At 42.3% G+C, this 20,469-nt stretch overlaps 1 protein-coding gene across 2 annotated transcripts in view; it reads left to right on the top strand.

Moving 5' to 3' along the window:
• The first annotated feature begins 79 nt into the window (after positions 1-79).
• The window catches only part of LOC139471736 (protein mono-ADP-ribosyltransferase PARP6-like), a 64,788-nt gene continuing 44,398 nt past the window's right edge, over positions 80-20,469 (top strand). For both annotated transcript variants that reach the window (XM_071254226.1, XM_071254221.1), the window contains exons 1-11: positions 80-220; positions 4,039-4,131; positions 11,142-11,234; positions 13,187-13,401; positions 13,943-14,037; positions 14,746-14,806; positions 16,400-16,490; positions 17,598-17,667; positions 18,811-18,939; positions 19,596-19,751; positions 20,156-20,438. In XM_071254226.1, the coding sequence (XP_071110327.1) occupies positions 103-220; positions 4,039-4,131; positions 11,142-11,234; positions 13,187-13,401; positions 13,943-14,037; positions 14,746-14,806; positions 16,400-16,490; positions 17,598-17,667; positions 18,811-18,939; positions 19,596-19,751; positions 20,156-20,438 (1,404 nt within the window). In that variant the 5' untranslated portion in view covers positions 80-102. The remainder of the gene's footprint in view (positions 221-4,038; positions 4,132-11,141; positions 11,235-13,186; positions 13,402-13,942; positions 14,038-14,745; positions 14,807-16,399; positions 16,491-17,597; positions 17,668-18,810; positions 18,940-19,595; positions 19,752-20,155; positions 20,439-20,469) is intronic.

The following is a 20,469-nucleotide window of genomic DNA, read 5'->3' as shown; positions in this document are numbered from 1 at the left end:
TGCTGGCAGCTATTATGTCTCACCCGGAAGTGTTATGAACGCATGTGCAAGTGAATGCGGAAGTAAACATGATCTTGTTGCTCAACAAATAGAAAGTAGTGTATGAGAAGGTTTTGGACATCAGGGATCACTATGTCTACCAGCAATAGACTGGAAAAATTTAAGCAAGACTGTATTGAAGTTATTTCTATGTGCGAAAATTATAAGTGGTCATTTACAGGTAGGTTGTGTGTAATAATTGGAGCCTTTTAACCAAGCCGGTGAAACAAGCGAGTACAACGCCCATGCAGGCCTGGCTGTCATACTGACAATGCGTTGACAGTAGCAGTCAACTAATTTATCTGCTTGCAAACTAGCGTTGACACAGACCATAAAGTTAATACCTACTTCGTTTCATAGTTGAACAAATACAAGTACATCCTTGTTAGACGAGGTATGACGTATTGCCACTATTGGGAAAACCATATTTTCCGTATTTAGATATTGTCATGGTCATCACATTAATGATTTTTGTCACGTTTTTGATAAGCTAATTTTAATATCGAAAAAGCAATCAAATCACAATAACAGGTTTGAGCTGTTTATTCTTATTATGAAGTTTATGAAACACTAAATGTCATTCAAAATGAAACCAAAAGAAAGCCTATTTAGATGGACCTATTTGACTCCTGTGTCTGTAAATGACCCTGTTTAAACTCCAGTCCAAGTACTGAATCAGGACATCTTAATGACTAACCAAATTTGACTTCTTTTTCAAGTTCTATGAGGTATGATCTAGTTCGATGTGCCAACTTACCCTAAAATTATGAACACAGTGAAAGACTGATTGCTGTTTTACAGTGGATCCCAAAATTATTACAAATAACATAACCCTATGATTTTATTTAAGTTTTGAAAATACATTCTTTTATGTCACTATCAGCTTTTAATGTTGTCAGGACATGTTTCATTATGATCAGTCCATGTCCAAAAAAATGAACCTACAAATATGAAACCATGACTCAAAGCACAAATTAGATTTACAGCTTGTTTATTTGTTCTAGGCTTGAAACTAAACTTTAGGGTGTTAGTGCTGCAACACTACATTAATCTAGACTCTGTGGTAACGCTTCACAAGTTGATAATAAAAACAAAATATTTATGAATATTGATTTGATAAAAATTAACTATGCATTTTGCCATTGAACATGCTGAGATAATAACTTGATCAGTGATTTATCTAGACCTCTTCAGAGGCCAATATTTTGACGACCCAAGCAATGTTATTAAACCAACTGAATTTAAGAAAAAAAGTATGCTAGAAAGATCCCAATTTTACAAAAATAACACTTTTTCTAATTTGCCTGTTTGGAATCCTGAAAGTGGATATACATATCTGTATACATCTCTCTCTCTCTCTCTCTCTCTCTCTCTCTCTCTCTCTCTCTCTCTCTCTCTCTCTCTCTCTCTCTCTCTCTCTCTCTCTCTCTCTCTCTCTCTCTCTCTCTCTCTCTCTCTCTCTCTCTGTTTATATATTATATACGGTTTGGCAAAAAAAAAATATAGAAAAGGTGAAATACTCTATATTCAGACCAGTTATCATGATCCTTGATCCTGTTACTGATACAAAATAATAAGAGTCCCACTGGTTTCTTATCATACAGAAAGCTATATCAAATTATCATATGAGGTGTTTTGTTACTACAATATTTTCAAAAATAATGTTGGTCATGTATAATATGCAATATTTAGAACTATTAAAGCCTAATGAATTATGATTCAAACGCAGTTAATATCTGTTGGCAACCTTCCATGTTGATGAAGCTGATTAAAACCTGTTATACGGATCATACTTCTTTATCAGGTGAACTGCATACATGTGATTGTGCTGTGTGTGACTCACTGGTTGTAGACAGCATCAACATGAAGTAGAGGCAGTGTCAAATGTAACCTGGTTCATACAGGAGGATTTACTCAGAACATGTTACCATTGTCAGCTGAATTGATTGATTGATGGCATGCAAAACCATGATTGATTGATGGCAAGCAGAGAAAGAGAAGAATATACCTGAAAAGTTTGATTGGCCTGTATAAAATCTTCATGAACCTTTTAGTGCTTGCTCTCGTTGGCATATTTAGCCATGACTCAGATGAACAACATCATTGACCCAAGGTTTATTTTTATATAAGGAACATGAAACCATAATCTGGCTGCTGTGTTCATCCTTTTCTGAAAATATTTCCTGTTCATATTTCCTTCAAAGTTGTCATACTTCTTATTCAACATGGACATTTTGATTTGTGTTGGTCTGTGACAGTAGTTACTTTTCAAGGTCATAATTACCTGACCGTGCATGCTGTTAGAAATGTGGTTTCACTAAAGTGGTAAACACCTGAGACCTGCATCACTTCAGGCTTTCCTCCTCAATCAAGATGACACACTGTCATATAACTGGAATACTGTTCAAATCAGCATTAAATGCATCTCATTAAAATCAGATCTTAGTTCTCTCTACTGCTAAACAAAGATCTGAGGACATCCCATTATGGGTCATGTCAGGAGGACCTTTAAACCAACCAATCAGAGCTTTACTTCGGATCAAGAAAGTGACAGTCAGAATGTGTTTTCTAATCATATAACATCGAAAAAATGAACATGGGAAATTCCGAACAACAGTTATTGTCTTTTCAACTAAATCCATACCATCTAGGCCATTTATTAGCCATTCCAGTATGTTGTTTTGTTCAGTTTTCAAATTTTTCATCGAGAATTTGTCAAAATATGTTTCGAAGCGTAGTCACCGGGTTGAAGCTAGTGCCGTAAAGCACGAGAAAGCTGCCTTCTGATTGGCAAATGTTGACTTCTTGTCAGTCATTCCACTGGAAGGTCAAAATTCACAAAATGTCTGTCTGACTTGACCCATAATGGGATGTCCTGAGATCTTTGTTTAGCGAGAACTAAAATCTGATTTTAATGTGAGATTGCATTTTACCAAACTCACTCACTCATTCCCTGTTCAATATGTGAAACTTCTTTATGGTTTATTTGGAAATACAAGTCCTGGAGAATCCAGGTAGAGCTGTCAGTTAGAAGTAAATTACCCTCATCAAATAAATGTTTTATTGATAAACATGTTGAAGTCTTGTCAGTACATAAGGCTATTTAAGAAGTGACTTCAGTACTTTCTTGTGTTTATGGAGGTAAAACCGGTGTCCGTACTGAATAAATCCAGATTTATGCAAAGTAACCCCTTTGACCTCACACCAAACACTATAATTTATAAGTTTAGTGAACGAGAGTATTCAGGAGTTACATCTTTGCATTTTTATTTGACTTTTTTTTATTTGAACTTTAGTGCAGCAGTCTTAGTATGTGCTTTCAGCAGCATGAGGAATAATAGCCTGCCTGCCTAAATAGTTCATTTCATCGAGGCCCATGAAGATCCGGGATAGAATAGGTCTTCAGCAACCCATGTTTGCCGTAAATGGCGACTATGCTTGTCGTAAGAGTCAACTAATGGGATTGGGTGTTCAGACTCGCTCGCTTGGTTGATGCATGTCATTGTATCCTAATTGCGTGGATCGAAGATCATTATGTCAATCACTGGATTGTCGAATCCAGACAATTATTTACACTGATCGCCGCCATATAGCTGGAATATTGCTGAGTGCGGCGTTACACAACAAACAAACAAATCATTTTACAGATGAAAAAAATTCTCACTTCTTCTGCAAGTGCTATGAACACTGATTAAAGTAGAGTCACACATGACAATCCCTTTGGAAGCAAAGCATTGATTTGGGGCAAACTTGTAATCACAGAAGGTCTGCTTTTCTGTAAATGGTTGGTCAGAAATGGAATCATTAACTGATTGATCGTGTTGAGGGAGTATGTTCTGGTTGGGCTGTTTGCAAAAGGGGGAGAAGCCCTCTGTAAAAAAAATGATTGTACTGATGCTGTAGCACTAACAATATTTTCAAAGTTATTTCCATCATTGGAAGTATTTTATGAAATGATAAGCATGGAAGTATTGATGATTTTTTGTAAAATTATTTCAGGATTTTCTCAGAGTGACAACACATTAACATTTGCTTGGGACAAGGTACAGAACTGCAACTTCTCGCTGTGCGTGTCTGAGGAGGACTACCCAGGTACTATCCACAAGGATACACTCGCTTGTAGCAAATGATTTGTTTGCTTAGATTTTTTTGTTTTGATTAACAGATGATCTTTGGTAAAAAAAGTTTGGTCGGTAAGTCAAAGAAATAATCATTCCAATTTCAAATATATGTTTTAGTCTGTTTTCATTTGTACAAATGGGTATCTCTCATACCCTCATGTCTAGTCGCATGTTTAAGAGGAAGCCAGAAGCTGGAATGTAAACATTAAACTTGTTTCCGTCCGGTTGCGCAAGCACCTCCCTATGACATGTCACAAATCTCTCAGCGCGCCTCTGAGCTGGTCGCTCGAGAAAGTCTTTCGCGGTAGACTGCTAGTTTGTATTCTACTAGTGCTTATCGCTTATAATAATAATATGTCTTACCTGTAGACTCCTGGAATGTAATCCTTGGTAATCCATTGTTGTGTTCAATATGTGTTTCGCTGTTTGACAGGGATTCTACACGTGGCAATATGTCGGGCATTTGTGCCTCGTGTCAACAAAAACTGTCTAAAGTGGACCCTCACAAGTATTGTCCTTCCTGCATCATTAAGGACGGGTATTCAACGTGTTCGTGGGATAAACGTTGTAAAGAATGTGAGAACTTGTCTTCAATAAACTTTAACTTGTATCTTCGTGCGTTGTCGAAGCGGGCCGCTGACCAGCTCTACAAGCAGAGAAGGACATCGGTTGGATCCTTGGACTCTGCACCCTCCACATCAGGCCCTGGGGGTGGCGGGTCGGCCACACCTAAGAAATCAGTTGATAAAGACCCGCCTCAGTCAACTTCTGTTTTCGACAAGTCACGTGACCGTTCGCCTGCTGATGATACTACCCGCACAACTGATCTTCGTCAATCGGTTGATCGAGAGCGTCACTCAGCCTCCCCAGTTACGACGGGACTGGGTGGTGATGAGGACCATGAGGGGACTACGGTCCCCAGTCGGTCCGTATCTCGTTCTACCAACAACGATAGGGACGACAGTGGACACGACAGGTCGGGATGACAGGTCGAGTGCCTCGTCGAGAGACAGTACACGACACGAGGGCGTTCATCGACATCGAGGTCGTTGTAGGTATGATAACTATGATGGGGATCGTAGTACTTCTACAGTTAGAGATCGTAGCCCTCGTCCTCACGGGGACGTGCGGCGTTCTCGCAGGGAGTTTCTGGGAGTTCAGCGTCGTAGTGAAGATAGTCACGTGACCGTTCGCCTGCTGATGATACTACCCGCTGATGATACTACCCGCACGACTGATCTTCGTCAATCGGTTGATCGAGAGCGTCACTCAGCCTCCCATGTTACGACTGGACTGGGTGTGATGAGGACCATGAGGGGACTACGGTCCCCAGTCGGTCCGTATCTCGTTCTACCAACGACGATAGGGACGACAATGGACACGACAGGTCGGGACGACAGGTCGAGTGCCTCGTCGAGAGACAGTACACGACACGAGGGCGTTCATCGACATCGAGGTCGTTGTAGGTACGATAACTATGATGGGGATCGTAGTACTTCTACAGTTAGAGATCGTAGCCCTCGTCCTCAAGGGGACGTGCGACGTTCTCGCAGGGAGTTTCTGGGAGTTCAGCGTCGTAGTGAAGATAGTGACAGAACGACGACCTTGTCTCACTTGCATATCGACCCGACTTTGATAGCCCAAATCACGGCGGTGGTCCTCGCCTTGACGGCGTCGACCAAGAAGGATACGACTACGTCGGGGGTCCTGGCCCGTCAACTAGTACACCAGCTCCTTCATCTACGCCTCCACAATCGACGTCGACGATGGATTGTGACGACAGCCTTTCTAGGCCTCCCAAAGACATTGAGTTGTTTGCTTGGCTATCTAACTTTCTACCTGAGTTATCACAAGACGATGACAAACCGACGCGTGCGGGCTTTAAGGTCAGAGATACACCGCAGTCTCTTCAGTTTTCTCCTCCCGATGTCTTCAGAGCCATGGCTCACGATATGGACCAGAGCTTTGCCTCTGCTCTGCCTGGGCAGAGCTTCTGCAAGCCGCCTGGTCGATCTCGTTACCCGATCTATGGCATGCCGTTTTCGTCACCCATGACTAGGGATTTGGATTGGGGGCTACTCTTCAAGAAACCAGCGCCCTCCAAAATTCTTGTAGAAGACAGGCATTTGGAATCCATGGACACTGCTGTTCGTCACCAGCTACAACCCCTTGCTATGCTGTCAACAGCGATGAGGCCCTCTCAGTGTACTTTGAGGAGAAAGAACCCGAGGACGACAGGACGGTGCCAACGGTCCTCACCTGTATGCAACGGTGGATGTCGGACGTCTTCGCCCAGTCCCGATATGTATCGGGCCAGATTACTACGGCACGTCGCCATGGTTACCTCGACTGCACGGACCTACCTGATCGTCATGGCAGGTCACTCTTACGGGCCCCGTGGTCATCGCAACAGTTGTTTGACGGTCGTACCAACGACGACGTTCTGGACAAGTACTCCAGGGAAGCCGAGCGTGACATCATCATTTTGGCTTCACACAACCTGTCCAGACGGCCACCGGTTTCGAACGCCCCACGACGACGTTACCGAAACGAGAATGTGCAACAGGCCTTCCGTAGGGACGTGCCTCGACAGCCGTCCCGCAAGAGAGATTCCGACAGTAAAGGTCGCCAGGTCTCCTTTTCCAAGTATCCCAGAGGGGGAAGTGCCAGCGGGGGAGGAAGTGAGGTCCCTTCCCCCACCGTCGCCGTGGTTGGAGTCTCCCCCGGTGACACTACCTTTAGTCGAGCTTCCGGTAGGGGGGAGACTTCATCACTATGCCCAAAAGTGGGTTTTCCTCAACGACCCTTATGTTCAGAACATTTTGACAACAGGCTATGCCCCACGCCTGAGATCGACGCCACCACTGTCGTCATCCCCGACATTCCACATTCCACCAACGGATCGGCTGACGGAGGCCATCGATTTGTTGGTGGAAAAGGCGGCTGAACTTCGCCTTGGGACATCGGCACCATTGCCGGGGTACTACTCGCCCATCTTTCTAGTACCCAAGAAAAACTCCACAAAGATGCGGCTTATTTTCAATCTCAAAAAGTTCAACGCAACATACCCCCAACAACCCAACACATTCACCATGATATCCCTCAGCTCTCGGCGTCGGATGATATTTCTGAACGACTTCCTCGTCTCGATAGACCTTCAGGACAACGTATCTACATGTACCAATAGCTTCCGAGTTCCAGAAGTACCTCCGATTCGAATACCAAGCTATTCATTACCAGTGGGCGGCCCTCCCGTTTTGAATTTCTACGGCCCCGTGCATTTTCACACGGATCATGAAGACGATCGTAGAATGGCTCCATCGGCAGGCGATCAGGGTCACCTTCTACCTAGACGACGGGCTCCAAGCTCACCAGTTTACAGAAGCCCTTCAAGAAGAGTTGGCGACCACCCTGAGTCTACTACGGTACCTCGGGTGGATCGTCAACTTTCAAAAGTCGGACTTGGTACCAACTCGGGATCTACAGTACATTGGGATACGCTTCCAGACGGGAGTCAATCTGGTCAAGGTACCTCAAGACCGTTGGGACAAGATTGTCAGCAGCGTTCTGAGACTTCTACATGCCCCGGCGTCGGTGCACACGTGGCAGGAAGTCCTCGGTCTGTTGACATCGGCCCAAGACCTGACTCGCCGAGGTCGTCTTCAACTTCGTCCGCTGCAGAGATTGCTGTACCCCCACCTGGTGTTTCCCAACCTCCTGGTTCCACGTCCGGCTCAGCTACGTTGTCATCTGGAGTGGTACCTCCAGCCGTCGAAAGTTTGTGAAGGCGTCTTTATGAGCGAGCCTCCGTTCATACTACACCTATTTGCAGACCCGTCCTTGGAAGGCTGGGGAGCGCACTTCGGGGACGACCAAGCGGCCGGGCTGTGGTCGCCAGAAGAAAAGGTCCTCCACATCATCTGCCTCGAGATGGAAGCAGTGGTTCGGGTGGTCGAGTTTTGGAAACTTCGACTCCGTCGGAAACGGCTGATGATACAGTCGGACAACTCCACAGTCGTCCACTGCGTCAACAAACAGGGAACGACTCGGTCGGCGGCCCTTCTGGACCGGACATTCAGGTTCTTCGCCCTCGTCGACGACTTGGACATGGGCGTACGCACCCGTCACATCCCGGGGGCCAAGAATGTGACAACCGACGCCCTGTCAAGACCATCGAGGCCGTCCCCTACGGAGTGGATGATCCATCCGATAGTCTTTCATCTGCTGACAGATCGACCCTAGTAGATCTCTTTGCAACCCGGTACAACAACCGCCTCCCTCAATTCGTGTCGCCGGTTCCAGACCCACGGGCATGGGACCACGACGCTCTAGCGGTATCATGGGAGGGTCTTGATGCTTACATGTTTTTGCCAACAGTGCTGTTACCATCGATACTGGTGCAAGTTCGTCAAACGGCCAACCTACGTCTGCTTTTGGTCGCGCCTTATTGGCCGGCCAGAACGTGGTTCCCGGAACCTCTTCAGATCATCGATCACCCACCGTTCCCGTTGCCCGATCGAGACGACCTCCTTCTTCATCCTCACACCGACGACGTGCATCCGGGGATAAAGAACTTCCAGCTTCACGCCTGGGTTTGCTTAAGACCTCGATAATGAAGAAAGGCTATTCGGCTAAAGCGGCATCGCTTGTCTCGTCGGCACATCGAGTTACGACTCGTAAGCTGTACGATGACAAGTGGACCACTTTCTCCATTTTCGCCAGGTCTCATGACTTCAACCCGGCGGTAGCGACCCCACCACAGGTGACGGAGTTCCTAGTTTATCTCCGGTCATCTCGGCGTCTAAAAGGGTCGACGATCTCGACATATCTGGCAGCTTTGAGCGACAAGCTCACTAAAGTACCGGAGTTGCAGAAGATTCTACGTGCCTTCATGGTTGAAGATCAGTCACGTAAATTCCGACCGCCGGCCTGGGACCTCGATGTCGTTCTGCGCAACCTGTCTAGTCAGGCTTACGAGCCTCTCGATCAGGTCGCGTTCGACTTATTGTCTCAGAAAACGGCTTTCCTTCTCTCGCTGGCTATGGCAGGGAGAATTTCGGAAATACATGCCATTGACGTCGGTCGAATTACATTCGATCAGCGTAACCATGACTTCCTGGCCAAGATCCGAGAATGTTCCACATTCCTTCCTTGTCTGCCATTATGGGCCCTCATGATCACGCTGATCTCACCCTGTGCCCAGTTCGTGCGCTTCGTATTTACCTGCAGCGTTCTGAACAGCGACGACAACATTTTCGACGGCTGTTCATACCGCTCTCAACCAATGCAAAGAAAGAGATTACACGAAATACTCTCTCCTTTTGGTTGAGAGCGGTAATTCTCAGAGCTTACGAGGCGCAAGGACTCGCACCTCCCACCTCCTCTCATCCGCACCAAGTTCGAGCCATCGCTTCAACATTAGCACTCCACAGTAATTGTTCGCTACAAGCTATTATGGAGGGCTGCTTTTGGAGATCTACTTTAGTGTTTGCTTCGCATTATCTTAGAGATATCTCCACAGAAGATGTTGAAGGACTCAAACAGTTTGGTCCACTCGTGGTGGCACAACAGATCTCTCAGAAAAGACAGTGGATTTGTGTTTTATTCACTTTGGAGTTTTTGCTCGACACTTCGTGACATATAACAGGTTACAATAAAAGCTGTTGGTGGATGTACGCATTCTTATGGTTTTTTGTTGCGTGCAGTACTTCTGCTTTTTATTATGGTTATTCGGTGTATGCATCGTCTTCCCATACTTTACAGTACTGCTCGTATTTTTTAGTTACCTTGTATACTGCGAGTTGCTCTGTAACAAAATTATGCGCCGACCTCACTTCGATCCGGGTTCAACTGACGTGTGCAGTTGTCCTGTCGCATCGATAATTAGTTGTGTGTCGAAGAGCTTTAACCATTCGATCGCAATTCAACTGACGTGTGCAGTTGTCCTGTCGTTCTGTCCTGTCCATGCTGTTTTAGTTACCTTGTATACTGCGAGTTGCTCTGTAACTAAACTATTCGTCGACCACACTTCGATCGCAGTTCAACTGACGCGTGCAGTTGGCCTGTCGCATCGATAATTAGTTGTGTGTCGAAGAGCATTAACCATGCTGTGCGTTCGTGATAAACAACTTGTCTCGTCCGTGCATCTGGTCGAATGTTCTATTGTCACTACAGGGGTGAGGAACTTGGTACATTCGACGTGAAAGTGGTCACTGCCTGATTACTTTCCCGACCCTAATTCCAGTGTTCCGTCGTATTCTACCCATTTGTACGACTGAAAAGACTAAAACATGGGTTTTTCAGATTAAAAACGATGTTTTATTGGTCTGTTTTCAGTCGTACGTTCCCACCCAGCCATCCCCACAGGGAAGTAATCCAGTCCAGTCCTGCTTGATGGCTTATTCTTCAAGATTTTTGATATGTCATAGGGAGGTGCGGACGGAAAGAAGTTTAATGTTTACATTCCAGCTTCTGGCTTCCTCTTAAACGTGCGACTAGACGTGAGGGTATGAGAGATACCCATTTGTACGACTGAAAACAGACCAATAAAACATCGTTTTTGATCTGAAAAACCCATATTTTTTATTTCCTATTGTGTTGCGTCTTTAATAGTTTTTATTGTTTCAAGATACATTTTCAACAGGTTTTAATTATAGTATTTTAAATCATTAATGTATATTGATCATGTTGATAGTGACAGTAAATGTGATTTTTTTCATAAAGAATTTGATTATTTCTGGTTGGCAGATTTAAAAACAACACTACTTTCATTTAGTTTTTTCACTTTTTAATATATTTGGAGCCTAATGGTTAAAGTCTCCACCCAAACACTAAAAACAGCGCTGAGATTTGGTTTTGAACTGAATTGTTATTCAAATATATGTGGTTGAAAGAAACAAATGTGAAAGTACAATTAATGACACTGAGAGTTGTGCCTGTAGATTTAGGAAATGACAATTTATGAAATTTGTATTTTTTCAGAGAACACCTTACTTACCCAAGTTCTTGAAGGAGAAGAATCAACTAGTCTACATAACAAGCCTATCCAGTTTATCTTAGTAAAACTCAGGGATGGTAGGTTGTTGATCATGTGATGAAGTCATAAATATCCCCAAGGTTTATGTCCGACCAAAACATGCAGGAATATGTGTTAGACATTTATGTGTAAATGTCACTGACGCATGTAGATGTTTGAAGTGAAATTCTTTCAGGAGATTTCCTATACTTATCCTTCATATAGTGTATTTAGCTCAAGCCTTAACATGATGAGATTTAGGACTCTTCGGGTTTTCTGGTGGTCCAGAGGACTAACTGGTCTGAGTAGGGTGTATTTGTCATCTAGTGAAATAATTTGTTTCCATAGGGTGTATTGGTGGTCCAATGAACTAACTTGTTACAAGGGTGTATTGGTGTATTGGTGGTCCAGTGAACTAACTTTTTACAAGGTTATATTGGTGGTCCAATGAACTAAAATGTTTCAAGGGTGTATTGGTGGTCCAGAGGACTAGCTTGTTTCAAGGGTGTATTGGTGGTCCAATGAACTAGCTTGTTTCAAGGGTGTATTGGTGTATTGGTGGTCCAATGAACTAACTTGTTCCAAGGGTGTATTGGTGGTCCAATGAAATATCTTGTTTCAAGGGTGTATTGGTGGTCCAATGAAATATCTTGTTTCAAGGGTGTATTGGTGGTCCAATGAACTAACTTGTTTCAAGTGTGTATTGGTGGTCCAATGAACTAACTTGTTTCAAGGGTGTATTGGTGGTCCAATGAACTAACTTGTTTCAAGGGTGTATTGGTGGTCCAATGAACTAGCTTGTTTCAAGGGTGTATTGGTGGTCCAATGAACTAGCTTGTTTCAAGGGTGTATTGGTGGTCCAATGAAATAGCTTGTTTCAAGGGTGTATTGGTGGTCCAATGAAATAGCTTGTTTCAAGGGTGTATTGGTGGTCCAATGAAATAGCCTGTTTCAAGGGTGTATTGGTTTATAAATCTGGGCCTATGTTTCTGTACCAGTTATGTTATTCGTTATGTTGACCCATGAGAATTTGTTCAGTATGGCCAGTCCTTCATCAGGTGAATGCTTTGTAAATGCATAGAGTACTATATGTGATGGATATTTTCATTCCAACAAACTATTGTGATATTATGCTGTAACAATGATGTGTGTCAACTGTTAATAATATGATTGTTTAGTGTAGAATACCGTGGCCATGTTTAGAGACAGGTCAGACAGATAAATTAAATATGTTCATGATGTAATTATATTAAAAGGTACCCTTATTAAATAAATGAATAAATATGAGCAATATTTTCCTATTGATTGTAAGCTAAAGACAGTTTGAAATATTCAACTAATGTTTTTAAAACTTTATGAATATTTTACTGTTAAAAAGGTGTGCGGCAAGTAAGAATAAGATATTTTACAGATACATGTATAGAGTTATTCTTAAAAGGTAGAGGGCGGTCGGGTAGCCTAGTGGTTAAGATGTTCGCTCATCACGTCGAAGACCCGGATTCGATTTCCGACATGGGTACAATGTGTAAAGCCCATTTCTGAAGTCCCCGCCGTGATACTGCTGGAATATTGCTAAAAGCGGTGTAAAACCATACTCACTCACAAAGTAGGTAGTACTGAAACTCCTCCTGTTTTTCGTGATGTGAACTGTTAAACAATATTTTAGAAGGGAAGACAAAGAAGAAATGCCCTAGTAACCATGGTAACATCTGAGAAACTGCTTTAGGATGAGGCATCCTCATAAGAGAGCAATGAAATATCTCATCCGTCCATCCAGTGCTACCTTTTCCATTCTCTGAAACTTCAATGCATTCCTGGCAGCCATATTGAAAATGTCGTTCTTGCCCATTACGCAGCAATTTCTGTGTGTATCATTACGAAATTTGACATGACATACATATACGGTATTCTGTCAAATTATTATGAAACTTTAACTGTAATAGTTACACTTTCCCATGGAAACCAAGCTAGAAATGATTGTTTCAACATTTGCCTTCATGCACACTGGCAGACTTGGTTCGACGATACAAGCCTACACTGGATGACATCAAGAAGGCCAAGCTTGATGCCCAGCCAGTTGAAGCCACCTCCTTAAAACGACTGGTGAGCGTAGAGTCGACAGGAAGCTCGGTTTACGCCGACTGTATGTCTGCGGACTCGGACGAGGATGATGACATGGAAGGGTATTACAATGACTACTACCACCAGTATCAGCAGCAGGAAGAGGTAGGCACATTTACAGGGAATCTTATCCTTGTCTATTTCTGTGATAAAAGTGTTGAAACAAATCTTTTGCAGTAAGTACAGACAAGTTCTCTGTTGAAGAAATGAATAACACAAGTTTGTGATGATGGTCATCCACTGGGTAATATACTTTATTATGTGTTGAGCTCTTTGTCTCAGATTTTTGCTCACTAGGAGCAGGACAGACCTACTTGAACTTGGAGTATAGCCTGTTGCCCTATGTATCTCAAACCATTAACTTTGTTTCTTCTCCGAACCAGTTGACAGTGTTTGAAGGAATATATTTATGGAGATGTCTAGCACCCTATTCATGCTAATTGGGCCCAGCTTTGTTTTTTAGCATTAATTAGAAAAATAGTATATCTTTTGTAAAAACTAAAGGTCTAGAGAACTTGAAAACAATGACAGGAATGATAAAGCCTTTCTTCAACAAATCCCGGTGTTCGGGGAGAAACTTGGTCCAGATGAGGTGAACCATGTCCAAGCATAATCTTTAGAAAAACTTATCATGTCTCTGTTGCAGCTAGAGAATGAAAACTCTGATAAGATGAATGACTTGCTGACAAATGATATGGAACAAGTTAAACTACTGTATGGAGAGAGGTCACTATCATATAGGTGAGTTATACTGCTGTACAGAGAGAGAACACTATCATATAGGTGAGTTATACTGCTGTACGGAGAGAGAACACTATCATATAGGTGAGTTATATTGCTGTACGGAGAGAGAACACTATCATATAGGTGAGTTATACTGCTGTACGGAGAGAGAACACTATCATATAGGTGAGTTATACTGCTGTACAGAGAGAGGTCACTATCATATAGGTGAGTTACATTGCTTTACAGAGAGAGGTCACTATAATAAAGGTGAGTTATACTGCTGTACAGAGAGAGGTCACTATCATATAGGTGAGTTATATTGCTGTACAGAGAGAGGTCACTATCATATAGGTGAGTTATATTGCTGTACAGAGAGAGGTCACTATCATATAGGTGAGTTATATTGCTGCACAGAGAGAGGTCATTATCATATAGGTGAGTTATGTTGCTGTACAGAGAGAGGTCACTATCATATAGGTGAGTTATATTGTTGTACAGAGAGAGGTCACTATCATATAGGTGAGTTTTACTGCAGAATACAAAACCCTCCTTTTATTTACCCTTTATTTACAGATGTAGGGTTTTCCTAGATTATGAATTTACACCAGAAAGCTCCAAGAAACCCTTAAATTCTATAAGGGTTTCCGTTCGATACTGTAATGTTATTGTTGACCTGGATTCCTTTACATTATGGGAATTTGATTGAAGATTTCTTTGTTTCAGGTTATTAGGAAGTATCTACGAAGTTGATGTTGAACTTAGCATTCCACTGTCATTTCTAAATGTAAGTTACTGTATATTAATCTTACACTGGACATTAGTACTCCCATCTTCCTGGGGCAAGGGAGTTAACTGAATTTATAAACCTATTCATTGGGATCGCTATTAAGTAAGAGCCTTCTTTATAGGCATTAAAACCTATTGTGAGGTTTTACTTTCCAGTCGGGGGGGCACGGGTGGCCCAGTCGTCTAAGGCGCCGCGATTCGCTGTACAGAGTTGCATCCCTTGGGCACGCCAGAAACCTATGATTGTGGGTTCGAATCCCGGTTCGCCCCGATTATGTTTCTAGGTTTGTCAGCACCATACCCGTACTCTTGGGTTTCAACGAAGTGGTATACGTCTTAGACCTGCATCACTTCGGGCTTTCCTCCCACATTAAGCTGACATGCCGCGATATAACTGGAATATTGTTAAAAGCGGCGTTAAGCCCAACTCACTCACTCACTTACTTTCCAGTCGGGTTAAATCTCATAAACAGGGATGTTGTAATGTCCCTGGGATTTTATATAATATCCCAGGGATTTTATATAATGTCCTGGGTATTTTATTAATATAACTTCCGTTCAGATTGTAACATGTAATGAAATGTAAAATCAAATGACAAATGTTTTCTTTATATTCCCGAGGATCGAACTCGCAACCTTCATATCTGTAGCCCAGTGAGTGTACCACGAGGCTACAGAGGTGTTGATAAGCCTCACTGGTTTTTAGAATGTCCTTTTCAAGATCCGTACGCCAGCATCAGATATTTTACGTGCGTTTCCTGAGGTTCATGGAAAGTATGTTCAAAACATAAAAATGTTGAAAAAATGTTGTTTTAAGTTTCTTTTTTCGGTTTATAAGAATGGAAAATAGTCGAGAAAAACCGCGGGGGCTTCGCCTCCTTGGTTTTTCCCTCTCCCCAGGGCATGCTCTGTCTACCAAAACCTCGTGAGCGTGTTTTCTCCAATACATAAAAGTCCAGTTTCCACCCTTGCCAAACTAAGCTGGAATTTATGGGTTCGATCGTAGCGGCACCAGTGACTGTTACAAGTCTCTTCTATGTCCCTCCTATTGATCAATCAGATTCCACCTCTCATATCACTTGCATTTGCTTTAAAGAAATTAAGACAATCTGGTTTCATAATCCCAATCTATGTGGTATTAGAATGGGTCTCACTTCGTGACGCGCATCAAATCACGTGAGCATGTTGATTGACCGATGTCTGCACGACAGTTTTACGAACCAGATGTCGATTTCGTTATTTTTAACTTGTTAGTCCAGCCAAAATATAACTCCATAATTCCAGCCTTGTTCAGCAAGGTTGGAAACTAGACTTTTATAGGTAGTCCAGTCTTAATCGATAGATCACTGTTACACTGCTGACAAAACCACATCTTCCCCAAATATTGAAGTTCACATTTAAAATGAGGGACATGAGGGAAGACATTTGCACATGTTAACAAAGGTGTCCCCTTCCTGTTAATAGTCGCCTTTAGTCCTGAAAACATTTTGTGAATTTTAATAGTTTGGCTGTTATCAGCTGAATGATTAGACATTTCCAATTATTTCCCATTTTGTGATTGAAAACATTTAGATCTGATTTACGTTTCCAGGAAGAAGTAGCTGAGGCCTGGAAGCTCAATCGGAAGGAGCCCCTCATCGTCCGTATTCACCTGTCCTCACTTCATTATCTCGATGTTAAAGGTATGTTAGCTCATTAGAAGGTAACCACTCACTTTCCGTATTCACTGGTCCTCACTTCATTATCTCGATGTTAAAGGTATGTTAGCTCATTAGAAGGTAACCACTCACTTCCCATATTCACCTGTCCTCTCTCCATTACCTCGATGTTAAAGGTATGTTTGCTCATTAGAAGGTAAGCACTCACTTCCTGTATTCACCTGTCCTCTCTCCATTATTTGATGTTAAAGGTATGTTTGCTCATTAGAAGGTAACCACTCACTTCCTGTATTCACCTGTCCTCTCTCCATTATCTCGATGTTAAAGGTATGTTAGCTCATTAGAAGGTAAGCACTCACTTCCCGTATTCACTGGTCCTCTCTCCATTATCTCGATGTTAAAGGTATGTTAGCTCATTAGAAGGTAACCACTCACTTCCCGTATTCACCTGTCCTCTCTCCATTATCTCGATGTTAAAGGTATGTTTGCTCATTAGAAGGTAACCACTCACTTCCCGTATTCACTGGTCCTCTCTCCATTATCTCGATGTTAAAGGTATGTTTGCTCATTAGAAGGTAACCACTGACTTCCCGTATTCACTGGTCCTCTCTCCATTATCTCGATGTTAAAGGTATGTTAGCTCATTAGAAAGTAACCACTCACTTCCTGTATTCACTGGTCCTCTCTCCATTATTTGATGTTAAAGGTATGTTTGCTCATTAGAAGGTAACCACTCACTTCCTGTATTCACCTGTCCTCTCTCCATTATTTGATGTTAAAGGTATGTTTGCTCATTAGAAGGTAAGCACTCACTTCCCGTATTCACTGGTCCTCTCTCCATTATCTCGATGTTAAAGGTATGTTAGCTCATTAGAAGGTAACCACTCACTTCCCGTATTCACCTGTCCTCTCTCCATTATCTCGATGTTAAAGGTATGTTTGCTCATTAGAATGTAACCACTCACTTCCCGTATTCACTGGTCCTCTCTCCATTATCCCACCCTCAGTTCAGACAGTTTGGACAAATTGGCTGTCTCTTGTGATATAGCCCGCTCATTGTTTTGCTAAAGGACTTGACCTGTAAGTTATGCTTGTGATATGTACATTTTATGTCATAAATATCTTTTACAGATCCACCCAAAGTTGAAGTATTCCAGCCTTCAAAGAAGGACAAGTTTGGTGTTGGAAGTCAGTTAAGAAAGTAAGTTATCAGATTAAGATTCAGTTTGTTTGTTTGACTGTATATGATTATTGATAAAGAATAATTTGATTATGTTGATGATTAGGAACAGTGCTTAGTTAGCATATAGTTTACAAATCATAGTTATCTAAGCACTAGCTACATTAATTTTGGGCATTCTGGTTTTGATTAGGAATGAGTGAAACCCGTGGTTCAGGCTCTATGACTTGGTTCATTGGGCTTTTATTTTGTATCAGTTGGTTTTCAAAATGTTTGACCTAAAATGTAATGTAGGTGTTACAAATGTTGTTGTTTTATGACTTCCAGATGAGTACTGCTACTAATGAATGAAAGATAAAATCATAGGTGACACCGTCCCAGGAGTATGACAGTGAAACGATTCTGAATGATAATTGATTATTTTGTTTTGTTAGCGTGAAGATTATTTTACATTTTTTTCACTATTTCTTGGGAACAGCAGTGATAAGTCTTGTGTCTTTTTTCCATTTCATCTAACTGTAAAACAAGTCAGGCAATATTTTTTGTAAAATTACTTTTGTTTTTCCTTATTTCACATTTTTGTTGTTGATTGGTCCTGTAAATCAACTAAAACAATAAAGGGCCTTGTGTATGATTGGGTGTGATGTGAACTGTGATGTGAACTGTGATATTAACTTCAACTGAACTCTAAGTGGCGATTATGTTAAAACAATGGATTTAAGGGATGGATGAATTAAAATGTTGAATGAAATAAAATAAAAGAGGGTATCAAGCATCTTGAGTCATTTCTTTTGTCTATAATAAGACAAGTCCATTTTCATGATAGGGGTTAATTACCTGATTAACATGTGCAACCAGGTATAACATTGTTGTTTTAAGGTGTCTCACAACTGGGCTGTCTTACTAATGGGAGGGCCCATTTCTGGTGTCCCCCGCCGTGATATTGCTGGAATATTGCTAAAAGCGGTGTAAAACCATACTCACTCACTACTAATAGGAGGAGACCTATGATTGTACCCCAGTGACACTGAATGTTTATTATGCTATCAACCGCTGGTCTGACTGATCAATGCTTGATTGTTTGTTGGGTGGCATGATACTTCTGGAACATTGCTGGGTGGCGTAAACTAACAAGCAATACAAACGTTCTTTTTCTGGTTGTAGAATATTGGAGGTATTCTTGTCAGACCAATGGAAAACTCTCAGCAATGCCTCCCTGAAGACGGCGACAGCCCCAAAGTCATTCAGCGTTCCATCATCCTTGTCGTCCATGACATTACCAGCTGAATCAAAGTAGGATATTCCAACTTTCTCGTGGCCAGAATATATATCATGTATATATAATGCATTTTGTCTTTTCCTGTTGAGGTGATTGATTTAGAGCACATTGCCACTATAAACAACATTTTATGGGGATGGAAAGCAAAAAGTGATGCAGGTCTAAGAATTAACCATCTAGCTTGTTTAATGAATGTGTGTGGTTCTCACAGGTCAAGGTTAATAAGGAATTTGAACTGAGCATCAGTGGATGCCTACACAACCAAGGGAAGTAACTCAGGGGAAGTGCCTTAGACAACGAGCCCATCCATTGCCTGGGAGACATGGCCGTAGATGAGAACAGAGACACCTGTACCATAACACTACTGGAATGAGTATTTATGACGTGTTGGCTGTGAAGTAAATTAGAACAAAATGGCGTTGTTGTCATAGGCTTGTGCGAGCCCCGGCATTGAATCACCGTATGGGTACAATGTGTGAAGCCCATTTTTGGTGTCCCCCGCTGCGATACTTCTTGAATTGTACTAAAAGTGGCGTAAAACCATACTTTGACATTGGAGATGTAGAGGAAACTATTCCTTTATCAAATACATACAGTAAAGATCAGTGTTACGGAACTGTCCGCGTGGTCCAGCCTGCTATTCATCTTGCAATGTTTTGGGATGTTTCAGGGATGACAAGGACCCGGACCCGTTCAGGGTGGAGGACGATGCTATAGCACAGGTGGTGGAGATGGGCTTCTCCCCGGAGGTTGCCAGGAATGCCTTGATCATCACACGAGGCAATGTGCAGGAGGCCCTCAACTTAGTACTGACTAACCCAGAAAGGTAAGCAGCCATTTTCTTCAATAATTGGTATGTGACAGGCACAACTGCAGTAATCTGTTTCTGACACATTTTAAATTTGCATCATTTTAGCATCGGATCGATGCATATTTTGTCTATTCAGATGATCGCAGTGGTCGCGAATGGGTTCTCACCCACAGGTGTGTAAGAAATCATTTGAGCATGTTAACTATTATGTTTTTGTTGAGGTTAGAATCCCTCTTCAAATTGATCCCTTGCATGTAGTTGGTTCAAAGTCCATTATTGTTGATAATAGAGAGTAATGTTATTCAGTCACTAGTCGTGTCACAGAATAGATACAGATGGCGGAGAAGGGATTTAGTTACATCACCATATGTCATTCAAATTTTGTGTTGGTAATTCTATTTTGTATTTGTTTTGCACAGTTGCACAGATTTTGACATCCTCTCTCAAAATCTGGAGAAGAAAGTGAACAAACCTCATGCGCCTCCCCACCGACAGCATTCCCATCCACCCGTGCCTTGTAACATGAAGAAACATGTGAAACGGAAATCAGGTTACAGTCGACAGAAGAGCATTGCAACATCGTCTACGTCACCTAATCTGTGTATGCCGCCCATGGAGGATCTGTCTCTCCTGCCGTCCTCCACACTTAGTGGGAAGAATGCTAAACAAGTGCCAGGTCTACACGATGGCTTCCTTGTTCAGGTGGGTTGCACTTGGGTAAAGAACTAAGACA

The sequence above is a fragment of the Haliotis cracherodii genome, unplaced genomic scaffold (genome assembly GCF_022045235.1).
Source record: "Haliotis cracherodii isolate W230 unplaced genomic scaffold, xgHalCrac1.p SCAF_1, whole genome shotgun sequence".
Lineage (NCBI taxonomy): Eukaryota > Metazoa > Mollusca > Gastropoda > Lepetellida > Haliotidae > Haliotis > Haliotis cracherodii.
Note: the sequence above shows the minus strand (reverse complement) of the source record. Positions and strands in the feature narration are given on the sequence as shown.